At 51.1% G+C, this 19726-nt stretch overlaps 1 protein-coding gene across 1 annotated transcript in view; it reads right to left on the reverse strand.

Annotated features, from left to right (window-relative positions):
• The window catches only part of IGSF8 (immunoglobulin superfamily member 8), a 26361-nt gene extending 25149 nt beyond the window's left edge, over nt 1-1212 (reverse strand). The window contains exon 1 of the mRNA XM_080986021.1: nt 927-1212. Within this exon, the coding sequence (XP_080842147.1) occupies nt 927-981 (55 nt within the window). The 5' untranslated portion in view covers nt 982-1212. The remainder of the gene's footprint in view (nt 1-926) is intronic.
• Between the last annotated feature and the right edge of the window lie 18514 nt (nt 1213-19726).

Consider the following 19726-nt stretch of genomic DNA (forward strand, 5'->3'; position numbering starts at 1 on the left):
CCCCTCCTCCAAATCCTGCCAGATGTCCCTCCAAAACTCCTAGATTAGGTTGGGGGTTTATCAGGCGGCTGGGAGGGCGGGCGGGCGTCCAGTCAAGCAGGTCTGGAGAGGCGTTTGCAAAATCCTGGCAGGCCAGCAATTCCCAAAACCCACCAAAAGGCTGATAGGAACCACATTCTGCACCCCCGTCTCCTGAAAACCTTCCAAGCCAGTAAATGCTTCTAGCTCTCTCTCTCTCTCTCTCTCCCCCCCCCCCCCCTTTTTCCGGTTCCATTCAACAAAAACCGAAACCTCGCAGCCTGGCTGAGTCAGGCCTGGATGGAAAATCTTTTTCCTAGGAGCCTTGAAATGTGTCAAAGGAAAATAAATGGCATTTCTGCTGTTCCAAGACAAGACGCTTTGTACTTGGCGGGGGGGGGGTGGAGATAAAGAGACAGAAAATGAAATCGGATGCAGCCACGCCACTAACAACGCCCCCCGCGCGCCCCCCGACTTCTTTACCAGAATGCACGAGAAATTGCACAAGATTTCGCCCCAGCCCCCCCAGCATAAAATGCAAAGAGGAGTCTCCGCGCTCCCCTCCCCGCAATGCCTGGCGAGATCAAAGTCTTCGAGGGCGGTGCGCATAAGGGAAAGCAGGATTGCAACCACCCTCTTTTTGCAAGCAGAACCGGGGGGGGGGACCAGTTGAGGGGGCCCCCACCCACCCAGTCCCTGCGCGCGCCGTTTCTGGCTGAGGATGCAACAATGAAGGTGGGCTGCCTTGCCAAGGGCGGGAAGGGGCGCGCGCAATCGAGCCGCCCCCAGCCCCTCCCCACAGACCCCCACCCTTCTCCTTCCGACCCACCAGGCCCAGCAAAAGCTTCTCCCCCCCCCCCCCAGGAAAGGAAGTCCAAGCGGCTCTGCGCCCCCCGCCCCGGACTCACCGGCCAGCAGGAGCAAGAGGAGATCGGGCATCGCCTGCTTGCGAACAGCATCCATCTCGGAGGGAGGGGGGAGGCTGGACCGGGGCTGGCCGCTCGCAAAGGATGAAGATGATGATGATGATGCTGAAGCCCCACCCGGGAGGAGGGGGCGCCTCTTGGCTGCTTCCCGGGCTCCGGAGAGGTGCGGGGGCTCCTGCAAAGCGCTCCCAGCCTGGCCACGCCTCGCCCCGTCCCCACGCCGCCTCGTGCCCGCCAGATGTGGGGAGGAGGAGGGAGGAGGATGCTCAGGGAAGGTGGGGAGGAGGAAGGGCGGGGGAATCGAGCGCGCATTCGCACTCTGTGCATGCTCAGGGAAACTGCCCGGGGAAAGGTTGCCTTGCTCGCCTGCTTCTTAACCCGCTTTTGAAGGACTGCGGATTCGTTGATCCAGATCAAAGCAGACGAAGGTGGCGGTGAAGGGAAGGGAGCAGGGGAACCAAGCGCGCTTTTGCACTCTGCACGTGCTCAGGGGGACTGTCCCGACAGGGTCGGCTTTGTATATTTCAAAAGCACTTATCACCTGCCGTAAGGGATTGGTCATAAATATATTTTTAAAATATTTTTATTAGGGATTCAACATATCAATTTATCAAAAATACATCATCCGCATTTCCCCCCCATTTCCCCCCTCCCCCCTCCCCCCTAAAAAAGAAAGACCCCCCCCCCAGACTTCCCTCAGCTCCTCTCTCTGGTTTCTCAGCACGCTATTCTCTGCATGCTGTAAAATTGTAAAGATCCTCAATTTTACCTATCTGTATATTACCAATAAAAAAATTTGTGAGTGTTTATTCAAACCCTGCCAAGGAGTCCAGTTCATTTTGTTGTTTCTTAAAATACTTTGTAAAAGGTTCCCATTCTTCTTTAAAATCACACTTATCCTTGTCACGTAGTTTATGTGTCAATTCCGCCAGTTTCCACATAGTCCATCAATTTTCCTTGCCACAGTTCTTTAGTCGGGGTTTCCTCATTCTTCCATCCTTGTGCTATTAAGACTCTTGCCGCCGTTGTCGCTTACATGAAAATGTGTTTTAATATCCTTGGCAGGTCTTTTCCTACAAGGGATTGGTCATAAATAGATCTATTATTGTCCATATCCCACTTTTTTTTTTTTACTGAGACAGGGACTCAAGGCAGCTTACACAAATTAACGGCGCAGCTGAAATGCAGAAGGCTAAAAACGTATGAAAGAGCATCGTTAAAAGGCAATTAAATGCCATCAAAAACAAATCTGCCAAAATGCAGATCATAAAAAACAGTGTGGCGTCATTTAAAAGAACTTTATTTTAAAAATAGTCAGCTCCCAGAGGCCTCTGGGAATAAAACAGTCTTCCAAACCCCAGTTGCTGGAAGCCCCAGGAGGGGGCAAAATGCTCTTGCGCCCGGATCCTGCTTGCAGGTTTCCTTCTGTGGCATCTGGTTGGCCACTATGAGAACAGGAGGCTGGACTAGATCCCTTTGGCCTGATCCAGCAGTCTCTTATGTTCTTGTGAAATTTGGGACCTGCATTTGCACTGGGAAGGTTTGGAAAAACGAAGAAAATTCTAATAATTAAACCAGGAGAAAGGCCCTCTTTTCCACCCTTCGGCACCTCTGATTCCCACTGGTGTGAATCAGGAAAATGGGTGCAAAGTGTGTGTGTGAGGGGTGTGCATTTAGCTGTGGATTTAGCCAGTGCTGAGCATCCCTCTCTGACGCTGTGTGCAACCAGGCCTTGCCATGTGCAGTCTCAGAAACAGCCACTTCGTGTCGCCAGAAGCCAAACGGACGGATGTGTCTCCATCTTTCAGCAGGGCCAGGAAGATACACTTCTTATTTGTTCTCTGGTTTCTTAATTACCTTCCTGCCACCCTGAGGTCCCAGGGCGGGTCACGACATTTAAGAAAAACAGTTTCAAACAACTTACAACCATTATTGTTGTTTTTTAGTCATTTAGTCGTGTCCGCCTCTTTGTGACCCCCTGGACCAGAGCACGCCAGGCCCTCCTGTCTTCCACGGCCTCCCTCATGCTGGCAGCTTCGAGAACACTGTCCCACCATCTCGTCCTCCGCCGTCCCCTTCTCCTTGCGCCCTACATCTTTCCCAACATCAGGGTCTTTCTCAGGGATTCTTCTCTTCTCAGGAGGTGGCCAAAGTCTTGGAGCCTCAGCTTCAGGATCTGTCCTTCCAGTGAGCACTTAGGGCTGATTTCCTTCAGAATGGAGAGGTTTGATCTTCTTGCAGTCCATGGGACTCTCAAGAGTCTCCTCCAGCACCAGAATTCAAAAGCATCCATTCTTCGGCGATCAGCCTTCTTGATGGTCCAGCTCTCGCTTCCATACATCACTACTGGGAAAACCAGAGCTTTTACTATACGGACCTTTGTCGGCAAGGTGATGTCTCGGCTTTTTAAGATGCTGTCTAGGTTTGTCATGGCTTTTCTCCCAAGAAGCAGGCGTCTTTTAATTTCAACCATTATTACTGGACAGCAACTCCCGGGAAACAGCCTTACTCCCATTCAGGCCCTTGGGCTCCCTCTGGTCCAGCCTGGCCTGGCAGCAGATTCCGCTGGACGGTTTTCAGCAGAGTTGGTCCTCTGTCATGGCTCTTTGGGTTGAGATTCCTGCATTGCAGGGGGTTGGACTAGATGACCCTCGGGGTCCCTTCCAACTACACAATTCTACGATTCTATGAAGCTCTCTGGGGTTTGGGCCAGGGGGGTCTTTCCCCAGCCCTAACCCTGACCTGGAGATGCCAGGGGTTGTGTTGGCAAACTTCTGTGTGCAAGCCAAGCGCTCTGTCACTGAGCGATGGTCCTGCCACTAAAAACATACACAGCCTCTAGTCCTCATGGAGGCCGACAGACAGATTTAGGCAGGAGCAAAGAAGCTGAGTCAGATCCTTAGACCCCATCTAGCTCAGGATTTCAGTCCAGATAATGCTGGCTGGTTTTGGTTTTAAACCATAACATATTTCTAAAAGATGTTTTTGACTGTTTTTAGGCTATTTTAACTGTTTTAGAATGCCTCTGTTTTGCTTTTAAATTGTAGGTGTATTTGCCCCCCTGGTCTCCTTTGGGGGGGGGGAGGAAGTTTTTCTATTTTACCTTTTAGAATATTCATTTAACTCCCCTTCTTCTCTTTCCGTGGTTCAGTTTGCATGCCATAAATCCCTGCATATTTTACAAAAACTAAACCATTCAGTAAGTATTCCATTATTTCAACCATCAAAACTCATTTACACTGTTGAATTTATCTTAATGCTGCCAACGTATTCAATTCCCCCATATATTCAATAAACATTTTCCAATCTTCTTTAAATGTATGTTCTTCTTGTTCTCTTATCCTATAAGTTAAATCTGCAAGCTGCGCATATTTTCCAAGTCTACCACATAGGACAGAACGTACCCTCAGCCTCCTTGCAATTCCAGCACTTCTCCGATTCAGTCTTAATTTATCACTGTGAATTCTTCTAATTGGAACTCCCCCCCCCCCTTTTATCTTTACAATCAAGTGGTTTATAACCTTTGGAACACAGATAAATCCACCTGTGAAACTCGGGACAGTGACCCGAGAAGACCACCGTTTTTGGCAGGTAGGGAAATGCGACTACGTTTAGTTGGCTAATATTTCCACTCGTATCTTTCCTGCTCTCCGTCGGAATTTAGCCGGCGGTTTCTGTCGCAACCTTGTTTGTGCTGCAGGGAAGAAACACCCCCGTCAGGGCCGGCCTGGAGGAGGCCGGAGATCTGGAGAAGCAGGGAGCATGTTGAGGCCTCCATCCGTGGAAGACAGTGTCCTTACAGAGACCCAGCTCATTCCTGGGCCCACGCAGGCCAGCGCTGGAATCTGAGACCCGGGAAGAGCATGTGAGGAGAGCGAGGAGCCATGTGGACTCCACATCCCAGGAAAAGCGTCCCCCCTCTGGCCATGGCAGGGCGCTCTCATCCCAGCCCCAGAGATTGAAGGGGAATGGGAGAGGCAGGAGGAAAGTGGGGCAGGAGAAGGAGGAAGGAGGCGCTGCAGGAAAGGAGATTCTGGCTAAATATTAGGAAGAACTTTCGGAGGGTAAGAGCTGTTCGACGGGGGAACGGACAACCTGGGAAAGTGGGCTCTCCTCCCCTGGAAGTTTCTCAAAAGTGATAAGGACAGGGATAAGGGGAAAAGAGGGGACACGGGTGGTGCCGTGGGTTAAACCACAGAGCCTCTTGGGCTTGCCGATCAGAAGGTCGGCGGTTCGAATCCCCGCGACGGGGTGAGCTCCCGTTGCTCAGTCCCTGCTCCTGCCAACCCAGCAGTTCGAAAGCACGTCAAAGTGCAAGTAGATAAATAGGTACCACTCCGGCCGGAAGGTAAACGGTGTTTCATTGCGCTGCTCTGGTTTTGCCAGAAGCGGCTTAGTCCTGCTGGCCACATGACCCGGAAGCTGTACGCCGGCTCCCTCAGCCAGTAAAGCGAGATGAGTGCCGCAACCCCAGAGTCGGCCACAACTGGACCTAATGGTCAGGGGTCCCTTGACCTTTACCTCAGGGCAAAAGAAGAGCCTGCTTCATCAGGCCAATGGCCCGTCTAGTTTGAATAATTTGAATCAAAGAATCATACAAGTTGGACTTGATCCCTGAGGATCATCCAACCTCCTGCAATGCAGGAATATGCAGCTGTCCCAGACGGGGATCGAACCCGCGACCTTGGGGTCATCAGCTAGTCCAGCATCCTGTTCTCACAGTGGCCAAGCAGATGCCCCACATGAGTGCTCACATCTCTTGTGGTTTCTAGCAAGTGGTATTCAGAGGAATTGCTGCCCTCCTGGCTGGTACCCAGCGATAGCCCTCCCCCCCCCCCCGAATTTGTGCAACCCTCTGAAAGCCATCCAAGTTGGGGGCAGAATTTTAGCATTAAAATTTGCAGGGAATTGCTGGTGTGCAAAAATGCACTAATTTATATTTTAACTGGCACGGAAGGCAGAGGAACTCATTTTCAGATCCACCCCAGGTTAAGTTCTTTCTTAAATTGATTCATACCCCACCCCACATCACAGGACCCAGGAAACTGTCTGCCTGGTAGAATAATACCTCAGTGCCTTCTCTGCCACACACCGAATCAAAAAGCATCTTTCTCTCTTTTTTCTATATATATTTTTTATTTTCAAGAATAATACCTAGGTATAGAATAATAAAAAGGTCTTCAGCAGTACAGATGCTTGTATTTTTTGAGTCAATAACAGTTTTTGCATAGGTTAACGAACGCCTAATAATAATAATATTTTATTATTTATACCCCACCCATCTTTCCCCAGCCACTCCGGACGGCTTCCAACAAAATATTAAAAATACAATAAAACATCAGGCATTAAAAACTTCCCTGTACAGGGCTGCCTTCAGATGTTTTCTAAAAGTCACATTGTTGTTTATTTCCTTGACATCTGAAGGGAGGGTGTTCCACAGGGCGGGCGCCACCACCGAGAAGGCCTTCTGGTTCCCTGTAACCTCACTTCTCGCAATGAGGGAACCGCCAGAAGACCCTCGGTGCTGAACCTCAGTGTCCGGGCTGAATGATGGGGGTGGAGACGCTCCTTCAGGTCTACTGGGCCTTTGAGGCCGTTTAGGGCTTTCAAGGTCAGCACCAACACTTTGAATTGTGTTCGAAAATGTACTGGGAGCCAATGCAGATCTCTCAGGACTGGTGTTATGTGGTCTCGGCGGCCGCTCCCAGTCCCCAGTCTAGCTTTCTTGTTAGCAGGGCTCCCTATATGGTGCATTCCCCAGAAGACCTCTTTGGCAAAACTCTGTTGCAGGTGGGAGACATAAATAAGAGCAAGGAAACCTTTTACACAGCCAGTTACAAAAGGATAAGATCGATGCAGGAAACTTAGCGAACACTGAATCGGAAATACAGGTGTTAAAGGTTCCATATTTTTGCATAATGGGACGCGGGTGGCACTGTGGGTTAAACCACAGAGCCTAGGGCTTGCCGATCAGAAGGTCGGTGGTTCGAATCCCCGCAACGGGGTGAGCTCCCATTACTTGGTCCCTGCTCCTGCCCACCTAGCAGTTCGAAAGGACATCAAAATGCAAGCAGATAAATAGGTACCACTCCGGCGGGAAGGTAAACGGCGTTTCCGTGTGCTGCTCTGTTTCGCCAGAAGCGGCTTAGTCATGCTGGCCACATGACCTGGAAGCTGTACACCGGCTCCCTTGGCCTATAAAGCGAGATGAGCAACCCCAGAGTTGACCATGACTGGACCAAATGGTCAGGGGTCCCTTTACCTTTACCTTTATTTTTGCATAACAGGAAGCAGGATGTTGTGGGTTGCCTCCCTTATAAGCACCACAAGAGCTCAGCATCCGCCGATTGCGTGTTTTGGGGGGTTGTTCCTCGTGGGCTGTTCTCCTGCCTCCCCTCCCCTCCCCTCCCTTCTCTGCTAAGAGATGGTGACCCTTTGGCAGCAAAGCCACATTCCTGCTTCCTTCCCAGCTGTGGGGAGGCCTGTGGATTTGTCCTGTTTATTTGTATTTATTTAGTATTATTATTATCATTTCCAAGTTCCTGGCGGGGCTGTCATGCGAGGATGAGCCCGGCAGGTCCCCACCTGGGATAACATGAGGCTCTCCTCCCCATGGTGAGGTGGGGGCCATCCCAACAGGCCCCTCCCAGCTGCTGAATTGCCTGCTGCACCAGAGAGCTGCTCCAACATCTTTCCAACCCCGGAGCTCTTTGGAGGCTGCTGGGTCGTCCCACAGAGCACATCTTCCTCTGCTCAGATTATCATGGCCCCTTCCAGAGATGGATTGGGCAATCTCACCACAGCTTCCTGGATTTATTTGCACAGCTGGGGAAGGCTCTCCGATCGGCGTTGTTCATCATTGGTAAGAAGAGCCCTGCTGCTCTTGGATCAGGCCAACGCCCGTCCAGCCCAGCCTCCTGCTCTCACAGGGGCCAAATGTCCCTAAGAACCCAGGTACTGAGATAGACTGCCTCTGGAGCTGGAGGTTGCACAAGGACACCAGAAGAGCCCAAAGAGAAGTCCTCGAGTCCAGCCTTCTCTTCTCACAGTGGCCAGGGGTGCCCAAGAACCCAGGAATTGGCATATTGGGGTAAATTTACAGTCAAAAGTGCGGATGAATGCTCACAGGGACTTTAAAGCAAGCTGAAGCGTGCAAATGCGGAGAACCAAAGGTTGGCAAAAAGGAGAATCATCTAGCCTATGGTTGCCCTATTTCAAAAAGTGAAAATCCGGCACAAAAGTTGTTGAGCTTTTTGGAGATTTTTGAGGGCGGTTTTCCCAGACATTTTAACCGATTTTCGGATATTCCACCCAAACACTATTTCCAGATACAGTGGTACCTCAGGTTACATACGCTTCAGGTTACATACGCTTCAGGTTACACACTCTGCTAACCCAGAAATAGTGCTTCAGGTTAAGAACTTTGCTTCAGGATAAGAACAGAAATCAGACTCCTGTGGTGCGGCAGCAGCAGGAGGTCCCATTAGCTAAAGTGGTGCTTCAGGTTAAGAACAGTTTCAGGTTAAGAATGGACCTCCGGAACGAATTAAGTACTTATATGTCATACACTGTATGTCCTGAACATAGGGCAGACCAAGCCAAACCCCGTGAAACTGAGATAAACTGAAATGGGCCTAGTCGCCTTTTGCTGGTTGCATTGGTGCAATAGCATCTCCAGGTCTGCTGCAGAGACGGCCCCTCGCCCCCCGCCCCCGACCAAATTAAAAAGGCAGGATCCAGCCTGGCAAGAAGCCGTGCCAGATCCCAGGGAGCAAAAAGCCCCAATTGAAGCAAGAGTTCCACCATGGAGAACAGAACCGTGAGTTGCCCCAGCCCCCCATTGCAAAATCCCATTATTCTTCCTCTTCCCCCATCGCCAAACCCAGCCACTGCTTCCAAGCGCTGCAACACACACACACACACACACACACACACACACACACACACACACATTCCCAGAGAGAAATATCCCCCTGAATGCAAACATTGTTTTGCTTCCTGGAGATCTGGAAGAGAGTTGAGACACAATGAGGAACTCTGTCTTATTTGGGCTATAAATACGGGCACCTCGATCTCTGGGCAGTGAGAGGTTGGGGGGCCCCTCCCAGAGCAGGGATTCCCACACTTTGGGGGACCAGCTCCCCCTTGCTCCCATAAACGCACCCCCACTGCCCACTACCCTGTTGCTGTGTTTTTAAAGCATTATTCAGAATAGCGGTTTGCACAGCCCGCTAAGGAAGAGGATAACACAAGAAAAAGTCAAAGTGTTAGCAATTCATTGCACATGAATTGCACAAACCACTTAATAAATTCAACAAAAAAAGCGATGCCAGCTTTTCAAAGTCGTGGGCATTTCCACCCCCTGAAGTCTCCTTGCCTGCTAACGTTGTTCTGATTCTTGCTTTTTATAGGAATGGGTTTATGGAAGCCGGGGGGCGAAAAGGTTTAGTAAGCACTGATTTAGTCTAACCTCAAGCTCAGTGCAAAATGTACAAGGTTTTTCCGGAGTTTGAGGACAGTGTCCGTTCTGAAAGCAGGCTGGCAGCTCTGATTAATGCCTTGGCCGGCTCTTCCCAGGGCTCCTCTGTTCCCAAGACCAGCCCGTCCTCTCCCTCCTGGGGCAGCTCCTTGCCTTTGGGGCTGCCAGGAGGTCTGGCTGTTTCCATGGGGACTGAACCCGCACAACTCAGAGAGAGGGGGAATAAAATGCAGGCCTGTGAAGAAGAGCCAGAACTAATTTTCCACGGAGAGAAAAGGCAAGGGAGAGGCGACACGATAGAGGTGCGTAGAATTGCTCTAGAAAGGGGCAGACGAGTTTCTCCCAGGACTGGTGGGCAGCCAGGGGAGCTGAATGCTGAAAGATGCAGGACAGAGACAAGGAAGGACTGCTTCAGGTGGTGCATGGTTAACCTGTGGAACTCTCTTCCACAGGAGGCAGCGATGGCCACCAACGTGGATGGATTTGAAAGAGAATTGGACAAATTCATGGAGGAGGCTATCGATGGCCATTCAACCTCTGTGTAAAGCCCTCCAACAAAGATCTGAGGATAGTAGGATCTGAAGGAACCCCCAAAGGCCATCTAGTCTAACCCCGTGCAACGCCCTCAAAGGTCCTCAAGCGACCCCAACTTTCAGTGGAGGTTTATAAGGAGAGAGTGGGATGGTCACCTGCCAGGGATTTTTCAGGTGCGATTCCTGCATTTCAGGGGGGATGGACTAGATGACCCCTGGGTGTACCTTGCACCGCTGCAAATCAATGATTCTGTGACTCCAGGGAGAGAAGGGGAACCCCTTCCTCTGCGTTTTACTCCCTCCGCCGTGCCTGGCAAGGGGGCCCAGAGTTGTGGGTCCATAGACAGGGGGGTGTGTGTGTCTTTTTACTTTTCCACACAGGCCTCTTTCGATTCTCTCCACGGCTCAAGGACTTTGGCAAGAGGCATTTAGCGTTCTCTGTGTGTCCCTGAGGCAGCCAGAAATTAGGTCCTTTCTCTTCCCCCCCCCCTTGTTCTTCCTCCCTTTTTCCCACCCCCCATGCAGTTATTCAGTTCCAACAAGTCCTCCTCTGAATGACAATTGAGGCAGAGAGCATCTCCCCCCAAAAAAAACAACAACCAGGGACAGCTTGGGATTTATAATGTGGGTCAAGAAGAAACAGGGAACAGGACGGTGGATGGGCTGTGTATCCAGGCTTCCTTCATTGCAGGTTTTTTGGGGTGAGAGGAGAAACACGGCCCCTTTGCAGAAGGGAGGGATCCTGGTTTCTTCTGCTGGCATGGCTAGAAGACCCTGCGAGGGCGAGAGGAGCAAGTGGGGCTCTCAGGGGTTTTGAGGGATGCCCTGCCACCGTCTGAGATGATGCAGGTCTTGGTTGGACCCTGCGAGAAGAGGATGCTGAGTTAGTCAGGGCCCCTTGGGCCTGATCCAGCAGCTGAGACCTTCTGATGTTCCAATGGAGCCTCCAGGGCCAGGGCCAGTCTACCGAGACTCCTGGGCTCTTAGGGGCTTAAGGACAAGGCCCTGGACAAGATGGGCCCCCTTTGGCCTGGCCCAGCTGCAGGGCTCCTCTGGTGTTACGGTGGAGCTTCCAGGTACCGAAGCAGTCTATCTGCAGAACTTGGTTCTTTGGGGCGTTTGCCACGGTGAGAGCAGGAGGCTGAAACAGATGGGCCACTGGGCTGATCCAACAGGCTCTTCTGAGGTCCTGATGTTCTTATCAAGTCATGAGCTTTAAATGTGCTTTAGATGGATGGCGAAGATGTGGCGTCTCTCGTATAGAAACATGCGCACACACGCCTTGGCTTACTTATTTGAGCGGTGCGATGTGCCTCTCTCACACATACGCACTCCTTGAGGTGGAGTTGAAACAGGGACCGGCAAACACGCAGAGGATGTTGTCTCGAGAGCGCCATGTCCTGCGCCACGCGGCTCTCCGTGTCCCCAGTGCGCATTGTGCGCTTGCCCCGGGGTCGCCATGGGCTTTGATCTCAGGAGGCGCCATCCGATTGCATCAGCCTGCCCTCGAATTCCTCTTTGCGGCAATAATTGGCCCCCACTGGGCTCTGGGCAGCCTTGGCCAAGGAGGGGGAGTCCTTTACGCAACGCGGACCTGGCCTTTGCAATCCGTGCCGTCTCTCTCCTGCTGACGCTGCAAATATCTTTTTTGCAATTCTTGCTTCAAGCAGAGGAAGGATCAGCGTCTCCTGCCAGGGCAGGAAAGGAGCTGGAACCCTGGAGGGCCGGACTCCCGCGGATCTCCGGCCCTTGCTGGGATGGTCAGCTGGTTATTCCATGACTGGCCAAGATCCGGCCAAGTCCCTGCAGGATCTCTGCGGGGGAAGCAGCCCAGGGCAGATGTGGGGAGAGACTCAGAACGGCTTGTGGACATGCGCTTTGCTCAAAAACAACAGCCCATCACCAACTCTGCGTCTCCTGTGGGGTGGAAGGAACACACAGTTACCTGCAAATTGGAGGGTCTGTGCAGAAAAGGAGACTGAAATCTTGACCTTTGACCTCTCCCCATCAGGCTTGTGGGAGCCTGGATACTGGACTATGATGGGCCCCCTTGGGTCTGATCCAGTGGGCTTTAATAATAATAATAATAATTTATTATTTGTACCCCGCCCATCTGGCTGGGCTTCCCCAGCCACTCTGGGCAGCTTCCCAAAAAATATTAAAATACTGTAATACATCAAACATTAAAAGCTTCCCTAAACAGGGCTGCCTTTCAATGTCTTTTAAAGATAAGATAGCTGCTTATTTCCTTGACATCTGATGGGAGGTTGTTCCACGGGGCAGGAGCCACCACCAAGAAGGCCCTCTGCCTGGTTCCCTGTAACCTCACTTCTTGCAGGGAGGGAACTGCCAGAAGACCCTCAGAGCTGGACCTCAATGTCTGGGCAGAACGATGGGGGTGGAGATGCTCCTTCAGGGATACTGGACCGAGGCTGTTTAGGGCTTTCAAGATCAGCACCAACACTTTCAATTGCGCTCGGAAATGTACTGGGAGCCAGTGTAGGTCTTTCAAGACCGGTGTTATGTGGTCTCGGTGGCCGCTCCCAGTCCCCAGTCTAGCTGCCACATTCTGGATTAGTTGTAGTTTCTGGGTCACCTTCAAAGGTAGCCCCACATAGAGCGCATTGCAGTAGTCCAAGTGAGAGATAACCAGAGCATGCACCACTCTGGCCAGACAGTCCGCGGGCAGGGAGGGTCTCATCCTGCGTACCAGATGGAGCTGGTAAACATAGAACCTCCCAGTCCAGAGGCAGTCTATCTAGATTCTGAGGGTCGATGGGGCATTTGACTGCTGTGAGTTCAGGATACTGGACTGGGTGGTCCTTCTTTGGCCTGATCCTGCAGCCGGGCTCTCCTTATGTTATAATTAATCGTATAATTGGCACGAGCAATTGTTCTCAGGCCTGTGACCTCGTTCCTGGTGGTTCGTTACGCAGCCTCCCTCTCCGTCCGTCGCCGCCTGGCACTCGGACTCAACCCGCAAAACGGACGGGGGACATGTAAACAGAGACTCCCCGTGGGAATCTGCCACGGCTAATTTTAGGAAAAGAAGGGCGTGGTCATCCTGGCTCCGTCAGTGTCACAACCGGAGGCCAAGAGGAGGGGGGAGGGAGCGTGTGGGGTCTCCCTGCCCCAAGGACGCTGAGGGACAGCAGCACGCCAAGGATGCAAGCAGAGCCAGACCAGCGGGATTTACTACCACAGAATTGTGTAACTGGCAGGAGTCCCCAAAGGTCCTCTAGTCCAACCCCACGCAATGAAAGAATCCCGGCTGCCCGGCTGATCGAGCTTGAGAGGCGCCCAGGATTAATAATACAGTGGTACCTCGGGTTAAGTACTGAATTCGTTCCAAAGGTCTGTTCTTAACCTGAAACTGTTCTTAACCTGAAGCACCACTTTAGCTAATGGGGCCTCCCGCTGCTGCTGTGCCGCCAGAGCACGATTTCTGTTCTTATCCTGAAGGAAAGTTCTTAACCCGAGGTAATATTTCTGGGTTAGTGGAGTGTGTAACCTGAAGCATATGTAACCTGAAGCGTATGTAACCTGAGGTACCACTGTGATAATAATAATAATAATAATAATAATAATAATAATAATAATAAATGTTATTTATACCCCGCCCTCACTGGCCAGAGCCGGGCTCAGGGCGGCTAACACCAGTAAAATTACAGTAAAAACATAATAGGAGGGGGGGACCCAATTTAAAATACAGGTTAAAATGCAATTTAAAATGCAGCCTCATTTTAAAAGTAGCTGATAAATCAAGACCGTAAGGGGAGGGAAACATAAGGGTCAGACTGAGTCCAAACCAAAGGCCAGGCGGAACAGCTCTGTCTTGCAGGCCCTGCGGAAAGATGTCAAGTCCCACAGGGCCCTTGTCTCTTGGGACAGAGCGTTCCACCAAGTCGGGGCCAGTGCTGAAAAGGCCCTGGCCCTAGTTGAGACCAATCTAACCACCTTGAGGCTCAGGACCTCCAAAGTGTTGTTATTTGTGGACCTTAAGGTCCTCCGTGGGACGGCCCCAAAGGGACGTGAGTCCTAGGCCACATAGGGCTTTAAAGGTCAAAACCTTTAAAGATCGTAAGCTGACTATCAGCTAAGATTGACCCAACATCCTGGCCAAAGAAGATGGTGAGCATCAAAAGAGACTGCCAGATCGGGCCAGGGGCCCCTCTAGTCCAGCATCCTCTTCTCACAGGGAGCCACTAGGAATCGAGATAGACTGCCCCTGGACCTGGAGGCTCCATCGGAACTAAGAAGAGCCTGGCTTCTGGATCAGGCCCAATGAGTCCCACTCTCTTCTCATGGTGGCCCAAAGGGAAGACCCAGAACAGGAGCTGAGCACAAGAGGCCCCTTCTCCCCCCCCTTCCAGCATTGCTGCAGAGCAGAGCCATTCTGATTAGTAGCCGTCGCCAGATTTAAATAAATAAATAATACATTTTTATTTATACCTCACCCTTCCCGGATCAGAAAACTAGGCTCGGGGCAGCTAACAACAAATGTAAAACAATTATAAAAGCAGCATAAAATACAGTATAAAAACATGAATAACAATAAAATTTAAAAATCAGTTAGATTATCCCCAGGGCTAGCTGGCTGAATTGGTCCTACTTGGGCCAGCGAGGAGGCCAGGGGAGAATTAGCTGTGGGGTCTCAGAGCGGGTGATCTTCATAAAAGGGGAGGGGGAGGGAAGGAAGGGGAATAAAAGATCAGGCTGAATTCAAATTAAAGGCCAGGCAGAATAGCTCTGTCTTACAGGCCCGGCAGAAGGAGGTTAAATCCTGCAGGGCCCTGGGACAGAGCATTCCACCAGGTTGGAGCCATCACTGAGGAGGCCCTGGCCCTGGTGGAGGATAGTCTGACTTTCTCAGGGCTCGGGACCTCCAAACTATGGCTATTCATGGACCTTAAGGTCCTCTGCGGGGCAGACCAGGAGAGGCGGTCCCGTAGATAGGAGGGCTCCTCCTCCGTGAATTTCTTGTGGGGCCAAAGGGGTCCTGCCCAGGCCTGCCTCCTCTTATTGGTGTGGCCAGCCAGATGTCTTTTCCGGGAACTCCGCAAGCAGGGCAGCAGCAGAGCTCTCCCCAGATGGGATTCGCGGCAACAGATGGAAGGAAAAATCAGAATTTTGTACGGGAGAGATTTTCAACTTCCTGTGCAAAGGATGCACCGAAACGTTCCGTCGGTTTTTTGCAGCGAAAACAGCCAAACGAGGCTCTTGGCACCTTTGAGAGACCGGCCCAGGCTCATCGCTGCTTTTGCTTAGCTGCCTCCTTGGAAGACACGGTCTGAAAAGTGGCCGGCATCCCTCGTGGCGGCCTCAGATATCCGACTGCCTCCTCCTCTTCCCCCCACTTCTCCCTTATCAGTTTTGCTCCAGCTTTAGAAACAGGCTTGCAAGGCCTCCGATAGTTCAAGGGGATTCAGTGCATAATTCAAAGAGTTGTAGAGTCGGAAGGGACCCCAAGGGTCATCTAGTCCAACCCGCTGCAATGCAGGAATCGCAACTCAAGTATCCCTGACAGATGGCCACCCAACTGAAGGCACTCCCTGCCGCAGGATCAGGCGATGGCACCGGGCTCAAATGGCTTTCAAAGGGCGATGCGAGAGGTTGGAGCAACAGGAGAGGTCTGTGTTCAACCTGCAGGGCGCAGGAGCTAAACAAAGCCTCCATGATAGAAGCAGTCTACCTCCAAACATCAGCTGCTTTGGTGGGGTGAGGCTCAGAGAGACGGCTTTTGCCATGGAGCCTTCTACTTACATTCTTAGGGAGTAAAAGAAATATATTCCCAAGGCCTTGCAGGTTCACAAATTGGTACAGGAGCTAAATGGAAGCAGGGCATTTTCTCCTTGCGAAGAACCTCAGGAGAGCCTGGCTGCAGGATCAGGCCAAAGGGGGCCCAGGATCCTGTTCTCACAGTGGCCAAACACCCTCAAGAACCTAGTGTTGTAAACAAAAATCTGCCCTTTTTTCCCTTATGGGGGACGCAAGAGCCCATATAGAGTCCTTACATAGGTTCCCTATTGGTAGGAGAGAATAACAGAGGCCAACCAGAGAATATTGAGAAGCAAAGCAGCTCGTAAGCCTGATCTTTATTGATCTGTTGCAACAGGGTGCTCCCCTCACACGCAGGAGAAGGAGGAGGACCCAGAACCAAAGTGTGTCCGCCCTTATATAGACATTTAAAATTGCCCGCCTTGGAGTCCAAGACCACCCCCAGAAACATCACACCTACATCACAGAAAGGGTGGTCTACAGCAGAAATCTGAGTGCTTTGTTTACCTCCTGTCTGGCAAGTTACCTGTTAATGCTTTCTTGATTGGATACCCTGGGAAGCCTGGCCAGTCTTTTGTAATGATAAATACTTAGTTCCTGAGCCAGGTCACAGCTCACACCCTATTCATATCTTAAATGTGCCCTTAAGACAGGATTTGTGAGGAAAGAGACAACGGAGAGGTTTCCCACTTTGACCTTGCAGAGAAATAATTGAGGTCAGTTTGGGAATCAAAAATGGTTCCAGGTCGGTCTTCCTGTGCTGATCTATGTATGTGCTTGGTTGGTACACTTATGAACATTTAACATATATCTAAGACCTCAAAATTCCTATCACAATAGGAATCAAGATAGACTGCCTCTAGACCTGGAGGCTCCATAGGCATGTAAGAAGAGCCTGGCTGCTGGATTAGGCCCAAGGGGGCCCATCCAGCCCAGCGTCTTCTTCTCACAGTGGCCAACCGGATGCCCCAAAGCGAAACCTGCAAGGCATCCGAACTCAAGTCTCCCCTCCTGCAACCGGCAGCCAGCAGGGATTGAACCGGGGACGTTCTGCATGCAAAGCAGGTGTTCTCCCTCCTGAGCCACGGTGGCCGTTCTTTGCTGAGCTGTTCTGGGCCGGGAATGTAGGGAAGGAAGGACAAGCGCCAAGGATCAAGGTTTTGGTTTCCTAAGTTACGAAACCCCGGGGGCTGAGGAAGCTGCCCACGCTAAGGTCAGTTCAAGGACTCAGGGAGGGGAACTCGGGCAAGAAGCAAAGAGCTCTCACGGCTTGCTTTCGTCCCTCTTCGAGCTGTAGAACTGGAGAGGTGAATGGGACCCCCAAAAGTCATCTAGTCCAACCCGCTGCAAGACAGGAGCCACGGCTAATGTTCGCCTTTCTCCCGAGGGTCTGTGCGTTCAGTGTTTCTGTGCAGAACCGGTCGCTCCATTTTACCTCGGGGACCTTTGGCAAAAATCTGTCACCTCTCGGCCTCCAGCTGCTTTCGAATTCGCGACACCAGGCTCACGGCCGCCTGGCATTTGGGGCAGTGAAGAGGGCTGGGGAGTCAGGCCTGCCCTCTCTTGAAGTCCGGCGTTCTCAGAGTCAGGCCTTTGCCCATCTAGCCCACTCGGACTGGCAGCAGCTCTCCAGGTGAATGCCAATAATAATAATAATAATAATAATAATAATAATTTATTTATACCATGCCCATCTGGCTGGGTTTCCCCAGCCACTCTGGGCAGCTTCCAACAGAATCTTAAAATACAATAATGTATCAAACATTAAAAGCTTCCCTAAACAGGGCTGCCTTCAGATGTCTTCTAAAAGTTTGGTAGTTATTTTTCTCTTTGACATCTGGTGGGAGGGCGTTCCACAGGGCGGGTGCCACTACCGAGAAGGCCCTCTACCTGGTTCCCTGTAACTTGGCTTCTTGCAGGCAGGGAACCGCCAGAAGGCCCTCGGAGCTGGACCTCAGTGTCCGGGTAGAACGATGGAGGTGGAGACATCATAATCATGCCTACCACAACCTGCTGCTGGATTTCTTCTTTTTCCACTGGCTATTCTTAAGTTCTTGTGGCCAAACCAATAGCTGCTTTTCCTCCTCTGTGAATTTGCCCCATCCTCTTTCAAAGGCTTCTGGGTTCATGGCCATCCCTGCGGGAGCAAGTTCCACAGGTTAATTATGCACAGCTCCCAGTTTGGCACTCTAACCACTAGACCACACGCCCTCCCTGGTCTTGTTGCAGGGCGGAGGATCTCGGGCACTTGGGAGGCAAAACCCCACCAGCGACCCACACACCGAGGGAGCGGCACGTACACGCTGAGATCGCCGTGCAAAGGATGGAAAATCTCAGCCTTCCCCGTGGCCCTGGAGGGAAACACATTACAGGAGGTTTTTCCTTTCCCTCCGAAAACACATTAAAAAGAGATTTGAGGGAGAAATAATTCAGCAATCCCTGGAGTTTAATTCCTTGTGGGCCAGCAGGGGAGGATCAGAATTCATTAAGACCGGGGAAACTTCCTTGGCCAAATTCTCTCGTCCTTTTCTTCGCATGAGAAACCGTCTCCGCCCCACAGGGTGCTCAAATTTTCCTTCTGGCTACGGATCTTAGCCTCCTGCCGAAATATGGCCTGCGTCCAGGATCCCTGAGGGACCCCCCTTCCCCCCCAGAACCCCCCCCCCCCCCGTTCTTGTGGTCTATTAGCAGGACCCAAAGGACAAGGCTTTGCCCCTCCACCCCACATGGAGAGTTTTATTCAGCTGAGGCAGTGTGGTGTAGCAGTAACAGGCAAGGACCTAGGAGGGACCAAGGTTCAAATCCCCACTCGGCCATGTCTCAGTGGGTGACATTGGGCCAGTCAAAAATTTATGGTACCAAAGACTTAAAGTTTTGGAAGAAGCCCCCTGGGTCATCTATTCCACTCCCAGCTGAAGAATCTCTGGCAGGTGGCCCCCCAGCTCTGTTTAAAAGCCTCCAAAGAAGGAGAGGCCATCGTCTTCCTGGTGTTTGGCTGGAATCTCCTTTCTTGCCACATTTGAGTCCTGGGTTCGAGTTCTCTCCTCCCGAGCAGCAGAAAACAAGCTTGCTCCATCTTCATCATCAACATCACATATCCTTTCTTAGGCATAGCAAACCACACATTATCAAACAGCCACCGTATACAAATTGTGCGAAATACGAGCTCAGCATAACAAGGTTTTTCCCAGTCAGCTCTTTAACTCCAGATGAAATTAATTTGCATAAATAATACAACACTACCACATCACCGATCAATGAAGAACCACTAAATCTCTTTATAATGGCCCAGTCTTTCTCCATGGACAGCACTCAAAAATTCAGCCACTACTAAAGTCATCTGACCATTCCTGTCCGAGAGCAGGGTCCTGAACCGTTGGTAGCGTAGAAATCAGCCTACTGAGCTGTAAGGCCTCTAATAATTGTCTTGTGGCATAAATGCCAAAATCACAAGAAAAGAAAATATGCTCCAAAGTGTCAGGTTCCTGTTTACTACATTTGCAGAGACACTCTGATTCTGGGAGAGCTAAATATCTTCCTCTCACTCTCATCGAGGGAAACGTATTAAATCTGGCTAACATAAACAGCCTGCACCATTCATGATCCTTCAGATTTGTCATGTATCTCCCTCTTCAATGTGGTGACTGTTCAGAACTTTGAAGACAGGCTTCTCTGCCTGGCCTACCCCACAAGGCTGTTGTGGGGGGCTGTTGTGGGGGGAATTAAGTGAGGAAGGGGAGACCCACATTTGCCATTCCTTGGAGTAGGTGAGATATGAAAGCAATAACGAATTAAATCCTACCCACTGTAGACACATCGAAACGAATGAACCGAAGTGAGCCAAGCCCATTAACTTCAATGGGTCTACTCTGAGTAGGACGAGGATGGAGCACAACCCATAGAATTCAGCCGGACCGCCAGGTGAATGGAAAAACCACCTAATTTTTTAATGAGAAGCTCCCCCATTCGCTCTTCTCAAACCAACGTGTGAA

The sequence above is a fragment of the Podarcis pityusensis genome (assembly GCF_964106645.2).
Source record: "Podarcis pityusensis genome assembly, chromosome: 16".
Taxonomy (NCBI): domain Eukaryota; kingdom Metazoa; phylum Chordata; class Lepidosauria; order Squamata; family Lacertidae; genus Podarcis; species Podarcis pityusensis.